General features: G+C 43.7%; 1 protein-coding gene across 3 annotated transcripts in view; it reads right to left on the reverse strand.

Annotated features, from left to right (window-relative positions):
* nfic (nuclear factor I/C) overlaps positions 1-19,140 on the reverse strand; it is a 535,921-nt gene that overhangs the window by 226,192 nt on the left and 290,589 nt on the right. For all 3 annotated transcript variants that reach the window (XM_068016379.1, XM_068016380.1, XM_068016378.1), the window contains exon 3: positions 8,487-8,558. In XM_068016379.1, coding sequence (XP_067872480.1) covers positions 8,487-8,558 — 72 coding nt within the window. The remainder of the gene's footprint in view (positions 1-8,486; positions 8,559-19,140) is intronic.

Here is a 19,140-nt window from a genome sequence, read left to right on the forward strand (position 1 = left end):
TTGTTTTCTGTACATTCCTTCACCTACGTATGACAATTTTCGTTCCATAGTTAAAAATATGCAGCAAGATGGTACGTGTCGCAGTACAGGGGATGGTATTGGGCTTAGTTGCAGTGGAGACAAGTTAAGGGTTATGATAGTACTCTAGGCAATCCTTGGCTTTGGTAGCAGCAGGGGTTTGTCCTGAGGTTTGGCAGAGCTGGGGACCCTGATGTTCAGAGACAGCATTGCAGAGATGCTGAGTTTCATTCCTCTACTCATATCCATCTCTTAAAATGTTTTCTGCATGAATATCAACCTCATCTATTTCTCCCTTTACCATTAGCTGATCCTAGTTGGTTTTATTCCTCCTCCCTCCAACACACCTTCCTAGTTTAAATTTTCCTCTCTCTGCTGTAAGCATCCAACTGGAAATGACTTTGGGCAACTTTAATCAAATTATTGTGGTTGTGAGTTCACAGAACAAAGGTACAGATAATATGGCAGTAAATTGTCAATCCAATTCAAGGTCACAAAAAATAACTGTTGGGGAAAAAGGAAATATCTGACAGGGTGCTGAAGAAGGTATTCCTCTAAGGTCTAGGTTTCAAAGCATATTGTTGGAGCAGAATAAGGGGAGCTTTGCTTCATGTCTTTATATTTAAATAACTAAAATTATAAATATATATTTTTACACATTACTGGGGGTTGAGGTTCTTGTGGAATAGTGGTCTGATTACTGAAGTTATTTTCATCATTGAAATTGATATTGCAGCATTTTAAATATTAAACATGTCAGGCAGATAGGACAACAGTTTAAAGCTTCATTGACAGGCTTCCACAGCAAGTTGCCCAACCACTGAAACAGGTTTTGAGGATTAAGTATGAGTTTATACCTCCGGATGCAGTTTGAATTTATTACCTTCTGCTGGGTCTGACTCACAGAATAAAACATCACACAGATCTTTAAAGTACTAATAATCAGCACGAAAATAGCAAGGCTAGTCAGAGCTAGTTTGTTTTATTGGGCGGCATGCACGTCATAACTAAATGCTTTTATCTTACATTGATCAGTAGTCTTCAGAAGGGTATTTATGTCAATTTAGGTGAATTTATAGGGAAGTATGGGAATTTCCTCTGTGCTATTACTACTGAAACATAAACTCATTCTTTATAAATAGGGCTATGGCTTTGTCACAAGGACACACAGAAAATATTTCCCCCTGTGGTTCACTGTAGCATGATAATCTTTAGAAGTCAGTTGTCTTAAGTAGTAGTCAGTTGAAACTGTAATAAAAATTTAAAAGCCTGTGTGCAGTCAAGCTGCTTAGACCCTGTACCCCGTGAATAGAGAATGCCTTGTGAGGTATTCTGGACAGAGAATTTATTTCTGAAGTGACACAGCTTCATATACAAGGCTGGGCACACTTAATCTTATTGAGCATAAACTTGAAGTTCTGGGGCAAAATTACACTTTTTTCTGCACTGTTAAACCTGTCTTCACTCATGACTCACTGATACGACATGTGCATCATTGACAATAAATATGATCAAAAATGTTAATTCTATTTAATTGTTTTATTTTAAATGCTGGAGAATAAAATGCACAAAGGTTTCAGAGAAAATGGAAATTAATAAATGGTTCTTCCTTCAGATTGAATTACATTAGCTTAGGATTTCCCCAAAGCAGCTAACAGGTCTCATAATATCAGATGCCACTTAGAGGAACAGAATTAGAATCATAGAGGGGAGTTTTACGGAGGTGATGGGGGTCTTGGCCATCGGCTAGAGAGCCAGCGAGAAACCCGCGTTGCCTCCTTTGGGGAAGGCCTGCCATATTACGAAGCACTCAGACACTTGAGAGGCCACCAGCTGCCTCTTCCCGGGATCAGCACCCAAGGGACAGGATGTCCTGCCCATTGAGAGCTGTTGGCCAATCAGAGGTCAGCAGCTCTTTTGCTCAGCAGCACTACCGAGGAGGCAGTGACTGCTGTGGAACGGCACTTCTGGAGTCCCACCATCGTGAAGTGATCCAGTCCAGAGGTAAGTGATGGCAGGAGAGGGTTTCACTGGGTGGGGGGTTGTGGGGGTGGGGGGGGGGGTTAGTGGGGGTCAGCAGCAAGGGTGGGGAGGTGACTCTCAGCGAGCCCCTCCCTTCCCAATGCAGGGAGCACAACATGCAAACTCGTGCGGGGTTGCTTGTGGTCTCCCGGGGTGGGGGAGAGGAGTCCCTTGTTTAAAGGCACTTGGTGCCTGATCAAGGGACTCCTCCCCGCGACCCCGGGAGACCACAAGCAACCCCGCACGAGCTTGCATGTTGTGCTCCCTGCATGGCAACAGGCCCTCCCACTGCTGGGTTAATACCCCAGCGGTGGTGGGAAGAGGCCCTTAATTGGGCATTAATCGCCTCTTAAGTGCCTCAATTGACGGCGGGGTGGGAAGGCTGTCCGCAGGCCTTCCCGCCACGGACTTAATCGAGGGGTGGGCAGGAAGGTGCCGGGGTCCCCACCCGCCACCATCCCACCTGATGAAATGCCCTCCCCACCTCTAAACTCACCATGGGGGAGAGCATAAAATGCCACCCATAGAATCATACAGCACAAGAGACAGCTGTTTGGGCCACCAAATGCCAGCTCGTTGAAAGAGCTATCAACTAGTCCCACTGCTCTTCTCTTTCCCCATTACCCTGTATTTTTTTTTCCAGTTCAAATATTTATCCTATTCCCTTTTGAAAGTTACTATTGAGTCTGCTTCCAACACCCTTTCAGGCAGTGCATTCCAGATCATAACAACTCATTGCATAAAAAGAATTCTCCTCATGTCCTCTCAGGTTCTTATGTCAATGATCTTAAATCCCTCTCCTCTGATTACTGACCCTCCTGCCAATGGACAGTTTCCAACTGAATTTAAATTAAAAGCAAATGCAGATCTGTAGTTTTGTAACTACTTGGGGCCAGTTAGATAGTAATGGTCCTGCAGATTCCCATGTTCTGAATTTTCATCTCGTGTGCAATGCCTGTAAGCACTACCTTTCGACATCAGGTTAGAAAATCAGCAGTGTCTTATTCCAGTGGTATAATACATCTCATGAGCTGTCACTAACACTTACTTGATTCTGGCTCTGCCCCATACCCTGACACGATAACCATGATTTTCCACTCTATGCTGCCCTGGTGTAGCATTTCTGTGAATGAGCAGAAAGTTGTGAGCTGGCGACCACAGGAGTGGGAAATCCAGGCCTCAAGTGTTTGACTTCTTACAAAGGGTCTACATCTGAAGCATTAACTTGGCTACTCTCTCTCTCTGCAGATTCTGACTGACCCGTGGCACGTTTCCAACATTTTCTGTTTTTGTTTCAGATCTCTAACAGCAGCACTTTTTTCGTCTAATACTTAATATTGTTCCCAACAAAATGTAATGTCTGAGCAATTTCAGAGATAAACACATAGAAAAGTATTCCTCATTATGACTGGCAGAGTCTATAACATTTAGTGAAGTGATTAGATCAATCTGTTATTGTTTTAATACCTCACCTGTGATCTGACTGTCGAAATGCATGACTGGAAATGAGTTACATGAAAGGATCATGCTGAAGAACTCAGCTGCTACAAGCTAACCACCATGCATTTTAACAATCAGATCACAGGTAGTTAAAAACACAAAAGAAAGTCAGATCTATCACTGCTGTTCAATAAAATGATTAATCAGCTATAGCAGCAGACCCTACACATGGAATGAAAAAAGACAACTAAATGGTAATTTTGGGACGCAGGCATAATTAGGCTAACAGAAAGACATTGAATGCGAACATACAAAATTGACGGGATATGAATTGAATGGGATACTTCACATTATCTTTTGCCATCATTAACTTTGCATTTAAGATGTTCAAATTCACACCAGAAAGAAACTTGTACATCCCTAGTAAAGACATGTTATTTATTTATTTTTTTTCATGGGATGTCACTGGCAAGGCCAGCATTTACTGCCCATCCCTAATTTCCCTTGAGAAGGTGGTGGTGAGCTGCCTTCTTGAACCGCTGCAGTCCATGTGGTGCAGTTACACCCACAGTGCTGTTAGGGAGGGAGTTCCAGAATTTTGACCCAGGTGGATTTTAAAAATCTGTAAAGTACACAAACAAAGGAAAACTGATTGGGATAAGCAATCCACAGGTATGATGTCTGTGGAAAGGATGAGTAGGTTGGGTTTTGATATTATCAGAGAATAGTAAATATTTCCATAGCCACCAAATGGAACTTACTTGGAGGGGAACTTGCAGGTGGTGGTCCTATGTGTCCGCTGCCCTTGTCCTTCTAGGTAGAGGTCGCGGGTTTGGAAGGTGCTGCCAAAGCAGCCTTGGCAAGTTGCTGCTGTGCACCTTGTAGATGTACACACTGCTGCCACTGTGCATCAGTGGTGGAGGGAGTGACTGTTGAAGGTGGTGGATGGAATGCCGAACAAGCGGGTTGCTTTGTCTTGGATGGTGTTGAGGTTCTTGAGTGTTGTTGGAGCTGAACTCATCCAGGCAAGTGGAGAGTATTCCATCACATGCCTGACTTGTGCCTTGTAGATGATGGACAGGCATTGGAGAGTCAGGAGGTGAGTTACTCGCTAGTGATTCCAAGCCACTGACCTGCTCTTGTAGCTACAGTACTTATATGGCTGGTCCAGTTCAATTTCTGGTCAATGGTAATGATAGTGGGGATTCAGCAATGGTAATGCTACTGAACGTCAAGGGGAGATTGTTAGATTCTCTTTTGTTGGAGATGGTCATTGCCTGGCACTTGTGTGGCCCAAATGGTACTTGCCACTTATCAGTCCAAGCCTGAATGTTGTCCAGGTCTTGCTGCACATGGACATGGGCTACTTCAGTATCTGAGGAGTCGCGAATGGTGCTGAACATTATGCAATCATCAGCGAGCATCCCCACCTCTGGCCTTATGAGGGAGGGAAGGTCATTGATGGATTAGTTGAAGATGGTTGGGCCTAGGACATTACCCTGAGGAACTCCTGCAGTGATGTCCTGGGACTGACATGATCTTCTTTTCTGCTAGGTATGATTCCAACCACTGTAGAGTTTTCACCCGATTCCCATTGACTCCAGTTTTGCTAGGGCTCCTTGATGCCATACTCAGTCAAATGCTGCCTCAATGTCAAGGGCAGTCAATCTCACCTCACCTCTTGAACTCAGCTCTTTTGTCCATGTTTGGACCAAGGCTGTAATGAGGTCAGGAGCTAAGTGGCCCTGTCAGAACACAAACTGAGCATCACTGAGCAGGTTATTGTTGAGCAAGTGCCACTTCATAGCACTGTCGACGACAGCTCATGATCAAATGAGTGAAAACATGCTGTACTAACAAGTGAATAATCAAAACCAAGCTCTGTGAGTACAAGTTGTGATTAAAGCTTCACTGCCTCATACAAATGCAGTAGTCAACTCAAAAGATACAGCCCTTAAAAACCCACCCTTGATCTCTGCCCCTGGCCCCACAAAAGTTTGTACAATCAAGACGAGGTCTCACAATTTAAACCTTTTAAGCAGGCTAGAGGACATATTGAGTGCTCCCTCCTGAAAAGGCCAGAAAGTCCAGCTGAAGAGCTCTTGACCAAGAGTTGCTGGGTAATTCACTCTTCCCAACCACCACCCAGGAAAAAAGCTGTATGTGTCTCCTCCTACAAAGGGGTTTGCTTCAATTTAAAAAAGAAATAAATAGCTCTTTAGGATACCGGCTGGACTCCAAGGTGGGTCACACAATCACTGAGGGATTGGCTGGTACACCTGATCTGACCAGGCATAACTGTGCTAAACCTACTACAGATTCTAAAATGGGATTGTGACGTAGGAATGTTGACTTTCGGTGCTCCTTCACATGCACCTGCCTCTTATCATGAGAAGAAAGGATCTGCAGTTATAAGGAACCGTTCACCACCTCAGAACATTCCAAAATGCTTCATAACCAATGAAATCTTTTTGAATTGGAGTCACTGCTGCAAATAGGGAAATGCAGCAGCCAATTTGCATGCAACAAGGTCCCACAAACAGCAATGAGGTAAATGACCAGATAATCTGTTTTACTGATGTTGGATGAGATAAATTTTCACCAGGACACTAAGAGAATTCCCCTGTTTTTCATTGAATAGTGCCATGAGACCTTTTACATCTGCCTGAAAGGACAGATGGGGCCTCCTTTTAATGCCTCATCTAAAAGATGGCAACACTCAGTTCTGCACTGAATGACCTTGTGAGGGATGGGTGATGGTTCCATTCCAACAAAGCCTTGGGTGCAAGGCCTGCACCTGGCATATGCTCATCCCTGTCCAGTTTCTTGCTGATCTGGCACATTCTCACTGAAATTACAGCAGGAATCTGCCTAAATTGGGGCCAATTCTCAAAATAAAAACTATGTTCAGAGACAACTAAACAGTATTTAATGGCAAAATGTAGAAGTTCCTCTTATTTGATCTATATTATCTTTCAACAGATGAAGATTCAGGCCCAAACATTCCCCTGTGAGTTCTCATCCCAAGTTTCTTTTATACTGGCTATTTTAGTTTGGGTTCTGGGAGACCAGCATCCACCATCCAGCTCCTAGATTTATGCTACAAAATCCAGCTTTCTTCTCCTCGTAACATAATTGTATATCCATTTTTTTTTTGTCAGCCTACAATTGCGATACGAGGATAAACGTTGGATTTAGCAATACTAATGCCATGGCCATGCTAATAAATCAGAGCAAGATCAGTGTCCTATAGAAACAGCTGTGGAGTATCAGTTTTGAGCCTGTTTAAATTGAGCTTGATGGAGAGATTTCTCCCGTTCCGCTCAACCCAGCTGTGAATGGGTGAAAATAACAGCCCGTTCGAGGGAATATCTTGCGTAGCTGCATGGAAATTGTTATCCAATCGCCAGACTCCATCCTCCTCCACCCCACCCGATCTTTCATCTTGGTTGGACAGCTAGGTGTTTAAGTAGCTTTTAAAGATTGAGCGGTACGTAAACATTTCTTGCTTTTCTGATGGAGGTTCAACAACCTGAAATGTTAACTTTCGTTTCTTCTCTCCACACATGCTGCCTGACCTGCTGAGTATTTCCAGCATTTCCTGTCTTTATTTCAGTTTTCCAGCATCCGCAGTATTTTGATTTTGTACTTGGTGTTCTGAATTGGAATGGTGTCAATTGATACCAATCTTCTAACCCACATCAGTCTCTAATTTGTTTATCCTTACACATTTCACACCTCTGAACATTTACCTATAAACTGAACTCCAATGTTGCAAAGCCAACTGATTAAGAAGATGAGATTAGAGGGGCTACATAACACCAATGTGATGGTCACTTGTTTCAGGTGTGAAATGCTCTGGTATGAGATAGCCACATATCAAAGGAAATGAGAAGATTGGTGTCACTTGATATCATTTGGAACCAGCACACCAACTATTGGTATAAGCATCAACAGGACAGGCAGTGGGTTTGCATATTGCTACAAGGAGCTAAATTGGGGAAGAAAAACTAAAGAAACTGGTGGGGGCAAAATTTCTTGCTCAGCAGGGACAACTTCCACAATTATAGAATGATAGATCCTCACGGGCTCTATGAAGTGCTGCAGTGGGATCAGATCGCTTTCACGGAGAATTATGGGCAGAGCTAACCCAGGCTGCAGTAGGGCTTCTGCATCATATAGAAAATTGAGGGGAGCAGCATGTTCTCTTTATTTTAGGATTCAAGTACAAAGAGAAGTACCAAGAACTTTCTTTCAACTAATTGAACAGTTTTGCTCACCTTTCCTTAAAGCTGTAATGCATTATACTATAGTCCAATTTGTTGCCTGGTCTGTTCTGCTGCAGAAGTTTTAACTGAAGGTGAGCTTCCCTCCATTCAACATTGGTCTGAGATCACCTCCACCAGACTTAAATTGCTAAAAGATCATTTGTGCTGGCTGCAGTATAACTACAGTGAGTGAAAAATAAACACAAACTTTAAAGTTTACAAAGTTAACTTTGTAATACCGGTAAAGAGCCAACTGTCCTATCAGCTGTTTCATCACAATAACAATTTATCTAGCATTCAAATGTTGCCTGGTCTGTTCTGCTGCAGAAGTTTTAACTGAAGGTGAGCTTCCCTCCATTCAACATTGGTCTGAGATCACCTCCACCAGACTTAAATTGCTAAAAGATCATGCTAAAAGATAGCAGAACATTATGCAAAAGTTGACATACAATACATGCACTGCTGTTCATTCTCCTATTTTATACCTGCATTATCCAGGTGAATGACATCTAAATTTTAATCCAAATGGTGCATAGCAACAAAACAAAATAACTAACTCAATGAGCTCAGTATAACTGACGTACTGGGGAGCTCAAACTAAGGATTAACACTGATAGAGGGAGGGAAGTACCACAGCAGTAACTCTGAGAGGTAGGGATGTACCACTGTATACATCAGTAACACTGAGATAGGGAAGTACTACAATCATACTTGTATGTTACCAAGCTCAATACTCACCAATTGTTCCTGTCTTGCTGTCATCAGCTTCAGAGCCAATAGCAGGCCTTGGGCTGCCACCCTGCTCTGGTTCTGCAAGGAAAAGAGGTTTGGATGAGGGGCAAGAACAGTTAAAATGGCACATCTAAAAGCTACAATATTAATGAGCTTATAAAATTAATTTTGAAGTGATATGAAGTTCATGCTGTATCACCAGCCACTCCCTAACTTCCCAGCAGGGTGCTGTCTCGTGCAGTCTCCCAAGATGGCTGTAGTATGTCTGGATAAATTAATTAGTGAATTGCCTTCAGAAGCCATGAGCTACTAAAGAGAAAGTCACTTACTTTACCAATCTAATTAGATACTGAAAGGCTGTTTTTCCCTGGCTGGAGAGTCTAGAATCAGGGGTCATAATCTCAGGATAAAGGGTTGGCCATTTAGGACTGAGATGAGGAGAATTCTTTCACTCAGAGGGTTGTGAATCTTTGCAATTCTCTGCCCCAGAGGGCTGTGGATGCTCAGTTGTTGAATATATCATAAACATTGAGATAAATAGATAATTGGGCACAAAGGTAACCAAGGGATACAGGGATAGGGTGGGAATGGGAATTGATGTAGAAGTTCAGCCATGATCTTATTGAATGGTGGAGCAGTCTCAATGGGACAAATGGTCTTCTTCTGCTCGTATCTATTACATTATGTTCTTAATGCCTCCAGAATTAATGTAGTTCTGTATTTAGTAAAAATTGTTTGATTGTGCATCTTAGAGAAAAAAATGACACAGAAACATGCACCTTTAATACAAAATCAGTTCCACTGACTCATTGAAAACTCCTGGGGAGCAGATTTTGGCTTTGTGCAACAGTGTAAAATGGGTAGCAAATCGATGGCCCCTTTTACCTCTTGCCCCATTTCTATTTCTCTTGTCTTCAATCAACAATGCATCCTGAGACCAACATTCCCTCTAAATTCTTTTGCAGTGCATGAGTGATTTATTCAAATGCATGACCCCTTCAAATTTGTTCACGACCATGCATACATAATAACTTAAAGGGGCCGATTTGTGCGTGGCCTGCATGTTAACTTTTGGGTTGCTTACAGGGACCATTGCTTGGGCCTTACAATCATAAAAGTTTACCAAACTTTTTATATAGATCCATTATTGAAACAAGGCTCCTGTCTAGCATACAACAACATATAAAGGAAAATTCATACAGTCTGTTTCTTTTGGAAAATGTATACATTCTGCTCCTCTTCAGTGCAACTGTAACCTAATACCAGGCCAAAGTAGAATGGGACTCCTTGAAGAAGGGAATCTCACTTCACTTCAGAGGCGGTTTGGGCCAACAAACTTGATTCCTGCTCCAGGCTTAGCATCAGCATTAAGCGGTTTCAGATTTTCTGTATGCTGAACTTGTGGGATGTGAATGCCCCATTGATGTGCCTGATGTTATATAGTGATCCTGCAGGGAACAAAGCAATTTCATTCCCTACAATGGTTAGCAGGTTAGAGTTATTGTCACAGAGTCCAGGAATCAGACCTAAACTTCCAGTCATAGTAATGTGATATGCACTTCCTAATTATTATGTGATCAAGCAACTCATTTTATGGTTGGAATAGATTGGAAATTGAAACCAAAGTGAAAAAGATAATGCAGATAACCCTAGACAACTGCATCATGTTTTGCACATGGCCAATTTAGTTTCTGATAGTTTCTTGACTAAAATATCTGTTTTCCACACATTTTTCCACTCAATTTTTCCTATGACACTGATTGCAAAAAGCAACTTTATTTTTGTCACATTTCAGAAAACAGCTATAAGACATAACTGGACCGATATCAAACGCCACACATTAGCATAAGACGCTGCCAATATTCTTCAAATTACCCATTAAAGCCTAAAGCGTACTACTTTCTTTGCTACTATTTATAACGTGCCTAAAAGGAAATAGCTCAATCAGGTGTGGAATTAGAAAGGGACACCAAGTATTGTTGATTTGGAATATTTTTAACAATCCTAACATTAAATGCTTTGAACAAGTTAAAACTCCTTTTTACAATAGTTGTGTTCCTTTTATGCTAATATGTGGCGTTTGATATCGGTCCAGTTATGTCTTATAGCCAGGAAAAATAAAAGGAACACAACTATTGTAAAAAGGAGTTTTAACTTGTTCAAAGCATTTAATGAAATATATTATTGCTCAGAGAGCTCAGCAGTAGTACATGCAAAGAGCACAAGACAACCACATATTGACTGCAAAATGAGCTGTTGTTCCTTGGGTTATGTTAGTTACGGAGTATCCTGAAATGCTCCTTGAATTATGCTAGTTACGGAGTATCCTGAAATGCTCCTTGAATTATGCTAGTTACGGAGTATCCTGAAATGCTCCTTGGGTTATGTTAGCTACACATGACCTGAAACACTCCAATTGAAGAATGGAACATTATGCATAAAATTTGTTTTGTTTTACTTGAAGGACCATAACTGATCTTAGAGTCTCCAGAATGATGATTGCAACCAGGATACTGGTTACATGCTGTAATGGGAAGACTGTATGGTTGGAACAATGAGTTCAAATGAGTTGAACAAATGAGTTCTTTATCTAAACTTACCTCATGATGCTGTGTGAAAATTTCAATTTTTTAAGGCCTCTGGCTTAATGGAAAAGGCAGTCCTTGTTGTGTAGAGGCCTTGTTTTATGATGTCAGTGGATTGTTGACATTAAATAATTGGCAATAGTACAAAGTATTTTCTCACTTGCAGTGGTTTATCCTCCAATCATACTATTTTGGTGGAAGGGTAAAATAAAATGTACACTATCAGAAATGTATTTCAACGAAAGTATTATCTAGGAGCTTGGAAGGGAATTTTATTATTAATGATCAATATGTATGATGGTGCATATTAACTGAAACTTATAGTTCATGTTGCTGCATGGTAACTTAATACAGACATATGTTAAGCTACTGAGAGATAACTTCAGTTAAGTTATACTAATTTATCACAGTAAAGCTGGATGAAAACATGTTAGAAAAAAACAAATCTCTCTGTATTACCAGGAATACTAAAGAATGTATAAAATGCCAGAGTGGTGATGGGATGTGCTAGATTTCTAATGCACAACCTCACAGAGTGAAAGGGCTTGGGTTGGCATTGCGATCCTCTGTTGTCTGTTGAGCTGAAATATTGGCTGGAATTTTACGTCCCTCAAACAAGCGGGTAGCAGGGGGCGGGGTGGTGTAAAATTGAATGGGAGGTGGGGGGGGGGGGGAGTTCCTGACCCCTCCTACCCCCGTTGCCAATTTAAGCGGGGCGGCGACAGTGAGAAACAGCTTGCCCGCCCCAGGCAAGGTTCTTAAGTGGCAAATTAACTTACACTTAAGGGCTTCCACCCACCATCACGTGTATTTTACCCTTGGCTGATGGGTGGCTGAGGCCTCAAAAATCCCGCCTGATGTAACTAGGTGGCCTTCATGCGGGCTGGGGGGGCTGTCCTGATCGGGCACCCTGTTCACCACGGAGAGCCACCCCCAAAGCCCCAACCACCCACGACACACAACACTACCCGCCACCCTAACCAACCTCCCTTGCCTCATTGGTGTACGACCAATTGTCCCCAGCGAGGGCCTAAAAACTTACCTTTTTTCCGGGTCTGTCCTTCATCTTCTTGCAATGGCTGGGGGTGTAGTCCCAGCAGTGGCGACCACTCCCGGTGGCTCTGCTGGGACTAGGAGCTGCCGGCCTGTTGCTTGGCACGCAGCTCCATTATGCAGGACTTCCTGCCTCAAGGAGGTGGAAGTTCTGCCCAAGACGAATTAAAGGCCTGGGGAGCGAAAAATCGTGATCTGGCTCCCCAGGTTTGGCAGAGGCGGGCTCACCACCAACTTTACGGCCAGTGGATGGGCCCTCCTGCCCAACGAAAAATTCCGGCCATGATTTCAGCAGTACCAGTGAGGAAGGTAAACTGAGGCACTTAACCAGAGTGAGAGGAAGAATCTGAGGAAAGGCTATCACCTGTATTCCTTCCAGTGATTATGCCAGTATAGAGCTGGTTGCTGTCTGCCTTCTAAGGCAGCACAAGTGTAAACTGTGGTAAGACCTGAAAGAGGGGAAAACATAAACTGAGGAGAAAATGTCTGAATGGCCTTAAAGAGGAACATATAATGGTAGACCTGAAAATGACGACTGGGTAGAGATGTGACAGCAAATCATCCAGTTATAGTCCAGATTCAACGATTTCAATACTACAAAGGCCTGGACTAATCAAATAACAACCCCACCTAATTATCAACTTTCATGTATGCTGTTCTGTTATACTGTGTGCAACATGTGGGCAGGGTACAGAAACAATGAAACAAAACTAGTGCAGTAACTCTGGGCAGCCCATGATAAGTATGAAAGGTGATGAGAATGTTGGCAAGTGACTAGTTAAGAAAAGCACACACTTTTTATGATAATGATTTCATTGTTCATTTAGTCACATGCTCAGCCCAGAATATTAGCTGCTTTATCGCATAATGTAATCTAAAGTTTTGAAAGAAGAATTTTTGAACTTGGGAGCTTTGGTGCCCAGAGGAAATCTGTTGCTAAGAAAAGTGGTACAGTAATAATTTCAAAACTATGCAGTAACTCTCGGCTTCTGCTTCCACAGAATCTCTTGCGTATTTGGGGAAGAACTGCTTTGGTCCCTCTCTCTCTAGCAACATTGTGAACAAATTCATGGAGTGTGTCTCTGGTTTCTCCCAGTATATAAGCACTACATAAATTCATCAAATATACCTCTAGAATGTACTTTAGAAAAATTATAACTATATGGCAACCAGATTGGAAATATTCACATGAGATGTTCAGCCACCCAATCACAGCATCACTACACAGAACAACCAAAGAAATTCTTGCTCTGCTATCAGAATAATATTAAATAAGTAAACACAAATGGTGTGGGAGGTGAGGAAAAACAAAAACAAAAATTCTAAATAAACTGAAGAACAATGGACAATGATCCCGATACTCAATTCTGACTGAATTGATTTGGTTGATCAAAATAACATGTCTTATCTGTGCTTAAGTCAGTGTTTATTTAAGTAATTAAAGTTTATCTAAAGTGTTTGCATGCAGATTAAATATAATGGAGGCTAAATTCGATAGCACCTCAAAACAGGTAATGCGTATCTATCTCATGCCTGTGATTGCAATGCGGGCACCACGCCATCTTCATGCTGCCTGCTCATTTCAATAATTTCATGCTGTCGACTGGCTGGATGCCGGAACAGGGGGGCACTTTTGTGAATGGCTAGCACCACTTAAAGCTAGCTTGCACCTCTTAAAGGGGAGGTATATCATGGCTGGAGCAGGAGCTGGCAGCTGTGCAGGAAGCGAATCTGACCTGAAACATGGAATAATGGTTTATATTATGGCAGAGAGCAGGATCCAAGATTTTTGGATAGGCAGAGAGATGTTTTGTATCTTCTGGGAGCCAGGAGGCTCTCCACACACACACAAACTCAGAAGGCAGTGGGAGCAGATAGCCATCGAGGTCAATGTCAAGAGTCAAACCATCAGGACCTGGATACAGTGCCACAAGAAGTTCAATGACCTCACATATGGTCAAGGTCAGTGAATGCACCTTCAAATGCCTTCCCTTACCAACTTCACCAGTAGCCTCAGACACTGCTCAACTCACAACTCCCCCACACTTACCTACCAACAATCTCATCACTCAAGACTCATGTCTGACATTCATATGCTTCAGCTCACGCTCAAACAGTTAGCACTGCTGCAAGCCTCACACTAACATCTCACAGCTTGTACACACTGCCAGCTAATCAACCATGACAGCCACATCACCCAAACAGATTGCACCACGCTCACTGAACCACTTCCCTCACTCTTGCAGGACAATGTGGTGCACAACTGGAGGCAGCAATAACTAACTAGAGAGGAAAGACATGCCTGTATACCATGACCCCTATGGAGGCCATGGTGCTGGCCATTATTGGGACAGTTATAGCTGAGGCCGTGGCCGTGACGGGGCTAAAACCAATGAAGATGATGGTATCCTCATACCTAATCCTCCTGCTGACATTCTACCTTCCTTTCAATCCACAACCTCTTCTGGTTTACAAGCTGCAAATGGTGTAAGCATGTACCTCTTACTTTCCCCATTCCCTGCACCTCAACCTAATCTTTGTGGCTTTCTCTTTTCAGATGTCCAAGAAATGCAACCGAGCCCAGCAGTGGAGGAACAGCAAAAAGACAGTGGCCAGAATTTTACGCCCCCAAATGAGCAGGCTTGTGGCTCGTGGAGGGGGCAGGGAGTGCGGTCGTAAAATAGGGTGGGAGGCGGGGGGAGGGCCGTTCCCGATTCCCCCTCTGGCAGTGGCAAGAAATGGCCAGCCCGCCTCAAGTCAATCAAGGCCCTTAAGTGTCCAATCAACTGCCATTTAAAGACCTCCGGCCGTTGCTGCGGGTACTTTACTCTTGCTGGCAGGCAGCTGAGGCCTCAAAAAGCCTGCCTGGTGAAACCAGGTGGTCTTCTTGCAGGCTGGGAGTGGGCCCTCCTAATCAGACATGCTGTGCAGCACAGAGGGCCGCCCCCAAAACCCCAACTGCCCCCAACACACAACACTCCACCCGCCCCCTAACTGACCCCCCTTGCCTTGCCGGGGCCTGGCTGATTGTCCCCGGTAAGGCCCCAAAAACTTACCTCCTTTCCCGGGTCGCCCTTCCTCTTCCTCCAACGGCCGGCAAATCCATTAGGCGGGACGTCCTGCTTCAAGAAGGTGGAAGTCCCGTCCAAAACCAATTAAAGGCCTGGGGAGCGGAAAATCCCAGTCCGGCTCCCCAGGTTCGGCAGAGGCAGGCTTGCCACCAACTTATCAGCCAGTGGACAGGGCCTCCAGCCAAACAAAAAATTCTGGCCAGTGATAATGAAGATGCATTGTCATTCAGTTTCATACTCTCACTCACCCCCAGCTCAGATACTGGCACTATGCATAATTCAGAAGTTACCAGACAGGTGGGATCTGCACGTGGGGGGACACCGGACCCAAGTGACCTGCAGCCAGGCCACAGGGCACGGGTAACGCAGATGCCAGCACAACAAAGGGCTAGGTCACACAGAAGTTCTGTCTCAGAGACCTCAGATGAGCACTTTGATGGAAAAGCCTACAGAAGAAGGCGGATTGGTATGCATAACAATATGCTTGGTGCTTTGGGAAGTCTGCATTCAACGTCAAGGAACAGGGAAGGGTGCAGCACCAACTTGGAACAGGGCTTTGCACGGAGCTTGGAGCCTATCCTATACAACGAGAAAGTGGTGGCCAAGTCGTTTTGCACACTTGTGCACCCAACCATGATGCAGCAACTGATGGCTGATGTTGCAGCTTTCATTGCAACACAAGCAGAAGCCACCCAATGTCTGAGTGCTCCAGTGGAAGCTCAGACTGCTTTCATGCAAAGTCAGCTTACTGCTATGTCAGCTCAGACTGCTACATCATGATTATAGATTACAGTGTACGAACGGACCTGCTGGGTGTCACAGGAGTCCAGCAATCTGTCCTCCATTGTACTACCAAGATTGCTGAGATGCTGCCCCAGGGAAGTGGCAGTGGTTGCAAGGAGTGCAAACCTGCTGTTCTCTTTCAGGGTGACAGCATTTATCCTTTCACCATTGCCACTCTGTCAGTGCCCTTGCAGCTGCCTGTCAACCCAGATTGTTGCTACCCATGCCGAAATGATGCAGTGTACAGCCAGGTCTTCTAGGTCCAGAGCTGCTCAAGGTCATCCTACAAAGCCATCCACAGTCTACTCCAGCAGGCTTCCACCAGCCATTCTACAACCATTAGGAGAGCAGTGTGTAGGAGCACTAGGACAGGAAAAGACACATGGAATACAGGCACTAATCGAATGGACAAGGGTGATTAGTTGATGCTTGCATGAAATACGGTATGATTTTGTTTATAAATTTGGGTTGGAATGTTTAATTAGTGGTGGCTTTTATTTTTAAATGCTGGCCAAGCAGATGTTATGATGGTCAGTGACAGAGGGAAGGTATGGTGTGGGACTGCTGGTAAATGGCGACTGGGTTGTGGTTATTGATATCGCACTTGGATGAGTTCTTCTCTGAGGAGCCAGAAGGAGGCTATTGAGGTTGACTCCTCTCTTTCTCCTCCTCCTCCTCATGCTTCTGCTCCTCAGCTGCTTTCCATATATCTGTGGCGAGGGCTGAAACTTCCAAAGCAGTCCAGGCAGAGGAACCGTTGTTCCAGCACATCAATTGTTTGCTCTACCACATTTCGTGTGGCAGCATGGCTTTCAGTGTATGCAGGATGCACAATGATGGCTGATGTTGCAGCTTCCATTGCGTGTGTGGGTTGCCATGTCATCAAAGGAGAGCCTGTCACAAAGTAGCCACGCTTTGATTTGCTGTGGTGGCTCAAATGCAGATAGTACGGTGGACTGTTGCAGAATGAAAGCATCATGACTGCTGCCAGGATAGCAGGCAGTGACCTGCATGATTCACTGCCTATGGTCACACACTAACTGGATATTGAAGGAATGGAATCACTTTCAGTTCCAGTATAGGATAGGCATGTGGCCCCCTGTGGAATGCCTGCTCGCTCCGCCTTCTTCTCTCTGGCAAGAGAGAATGAAATGTAGCTAGCTCTCATTGAGTGGACAGCCTCAGTGACCTCCCTGATGCACCAATGCATGGCAAAATGCTTGATATTGCAAATATCCACAGCTCCAGCCTGGAAGGAGCCCTGGTAAAGCGGTCCTTGCCCTGCTGTAAGGTTACAGTTGGGGCCGCAGTAGGTGGCAGATTTCAGTGAGGACATGCTTACTGAAGTGCAGATGTCACACAGACTGTTCCACTCTGAGGCTGAAGTAGTAGAACTGCTTCCTGAACATCCTGCGCAGAAATGACCTTCGGCTGAGGGCCGCCCTCCTCCTCCTTCTTTCAGCAGCTTGTCCATGTCTGCATGGCCTTTGTTCATTCTTTAAGTCATGCTGTATTCCAAGGGGAATGCCTACTAGTGCACCCATGTCTGGGAGCAACTGGTTTGGGCTGAAGCCTTGAAATCAGCAAAAAGTCCTTCATCACCTGCCACACCACTACTTGTAGACTTTTACAACTTTAAGCAAATATAGAAAGCACCAAACACTTGTAGAATTGATGCAACAGCCATAAGAAATCAACCAACAATAAAACTGTAAGTAGTTGTTGGTCCCTTTAAATAGCGCTGATGGGGTGTCCTTTTTACTGCTTAATATGTCTTCAGCTGTGCGAGGGTAAGAGAGGGCATTAGAAGGAGCACTGAGCTGCAAAATGGTACCACTGGCACAAATCGCTGCTTGGCGTCATGACCTACCTGTTCTGCATACTTCCAGCAGCCGTTCACTGCCTGCATGCCAATTCCCTCACCAATATGGCATCCAATGCAAATTTTCCCAAAAGTGTGCACGTGCGTCGTGGAAACTAGCCTGGGGATCTAAAGGCACTTACAATGCTCAAAAAACAGGGGCAAACGATCCCAATTTTGTGCCCAATGTGCTGCAGCTTGACAGTTGCTTTGAAGTCTCCTCCAGTATAAAGCCACAGTGTCAATGTCAGAATTTCTAATACTTAATGAAAATTATGCATCTGCTGAGGTTTAATACTGGAATCTATCAACCAATAGAAGCATCTACCGGATAATGCACAGGATTCATTACATTAGTGAAGCAGACTGTACAAATCATGAATCAGTAGTTCGTGAGTTAAACAGTCCACTTTATTTATGGAATAAACATTGTATACAATTGTCCCTGAACAATATTCTATATATACAATATATGTCTTCCAATTTCTTTTAAAATATTAGGGTAAACTTACCTTTTAGTGTAACCTTGATCTGGCATGGTAGTCTTTGTTCTATTGCACAAGTGGAGTATTACGAGGCAATGCCATGGTCTCCATGGTGATAGGATGGACAGGATACTTGCAGAGGTGTGAGCCAGCATGAGAGTTATGCTTTAATGTTATGTCAGCTGTGTAGTGCCGGCATGCTTTGTTCACGTCTTTGGCGCCATACAGAGCTCAGCGGTAGTTATCAGACATTGGTTGCTATGGTTACAGCTGTGTGGTCGCTATGTGGAGTGCTAGTGTGCAGCTGTTTGAATTTTTTTCAAATTGTCCATGGCTTGTTCGAATGCAATTCCAGTCAGGATGTTATCTCATGTATGCAGAACGGTTTGTTGCGTTATTAGCCACACTGGTTGAACCAGATTTGTAAATCTTGAAGTGGGTTTTAGAGAATTCCCTGACTATCAGGTCGGTCATATTACACAGTTTGTGCCTACGTGAGGTAGTTTTGAATTTGGATCAGTCAATATTTGCAAAATATGTAGTGTGATTCGATGTGTGAACTCAACCAGATTGAACAGTGGTAAACAATATGCATAGTATGTGCCCCATGTTAGCTGTAATACTATTGCAAAAACTGGAAGTATGTTTTTAACAGTTTTAAACATAAATAGTTAAACATTATTAATAAAACAGTGTATCGTTGTCCCACAATTTCACCTATAGGTCTCAAGAACAGATTATATATAAAAGAAAATAAATCTTTGCAATTGTACAACATGCTTTCACGTCATCGAAGCATCTGAAAGCAGTCATATAATGACT

The sequence above is a fragment of the Heterodontus francisci genome, chromosome 36 (assembly GCF_036365525.1).
Source record: "Heterodontus francisci isolate sHetFra1 chromosome 36, sHetFra1.hap1, whole genome shotgun sequence".
NCBI classification, from domain to species: Eukaryota; Metazoa; Chordata; class Chondrichthyes; order Heterodontiformes; family Heterodontidae; genus Heterodontus; species Heterodontus francisci.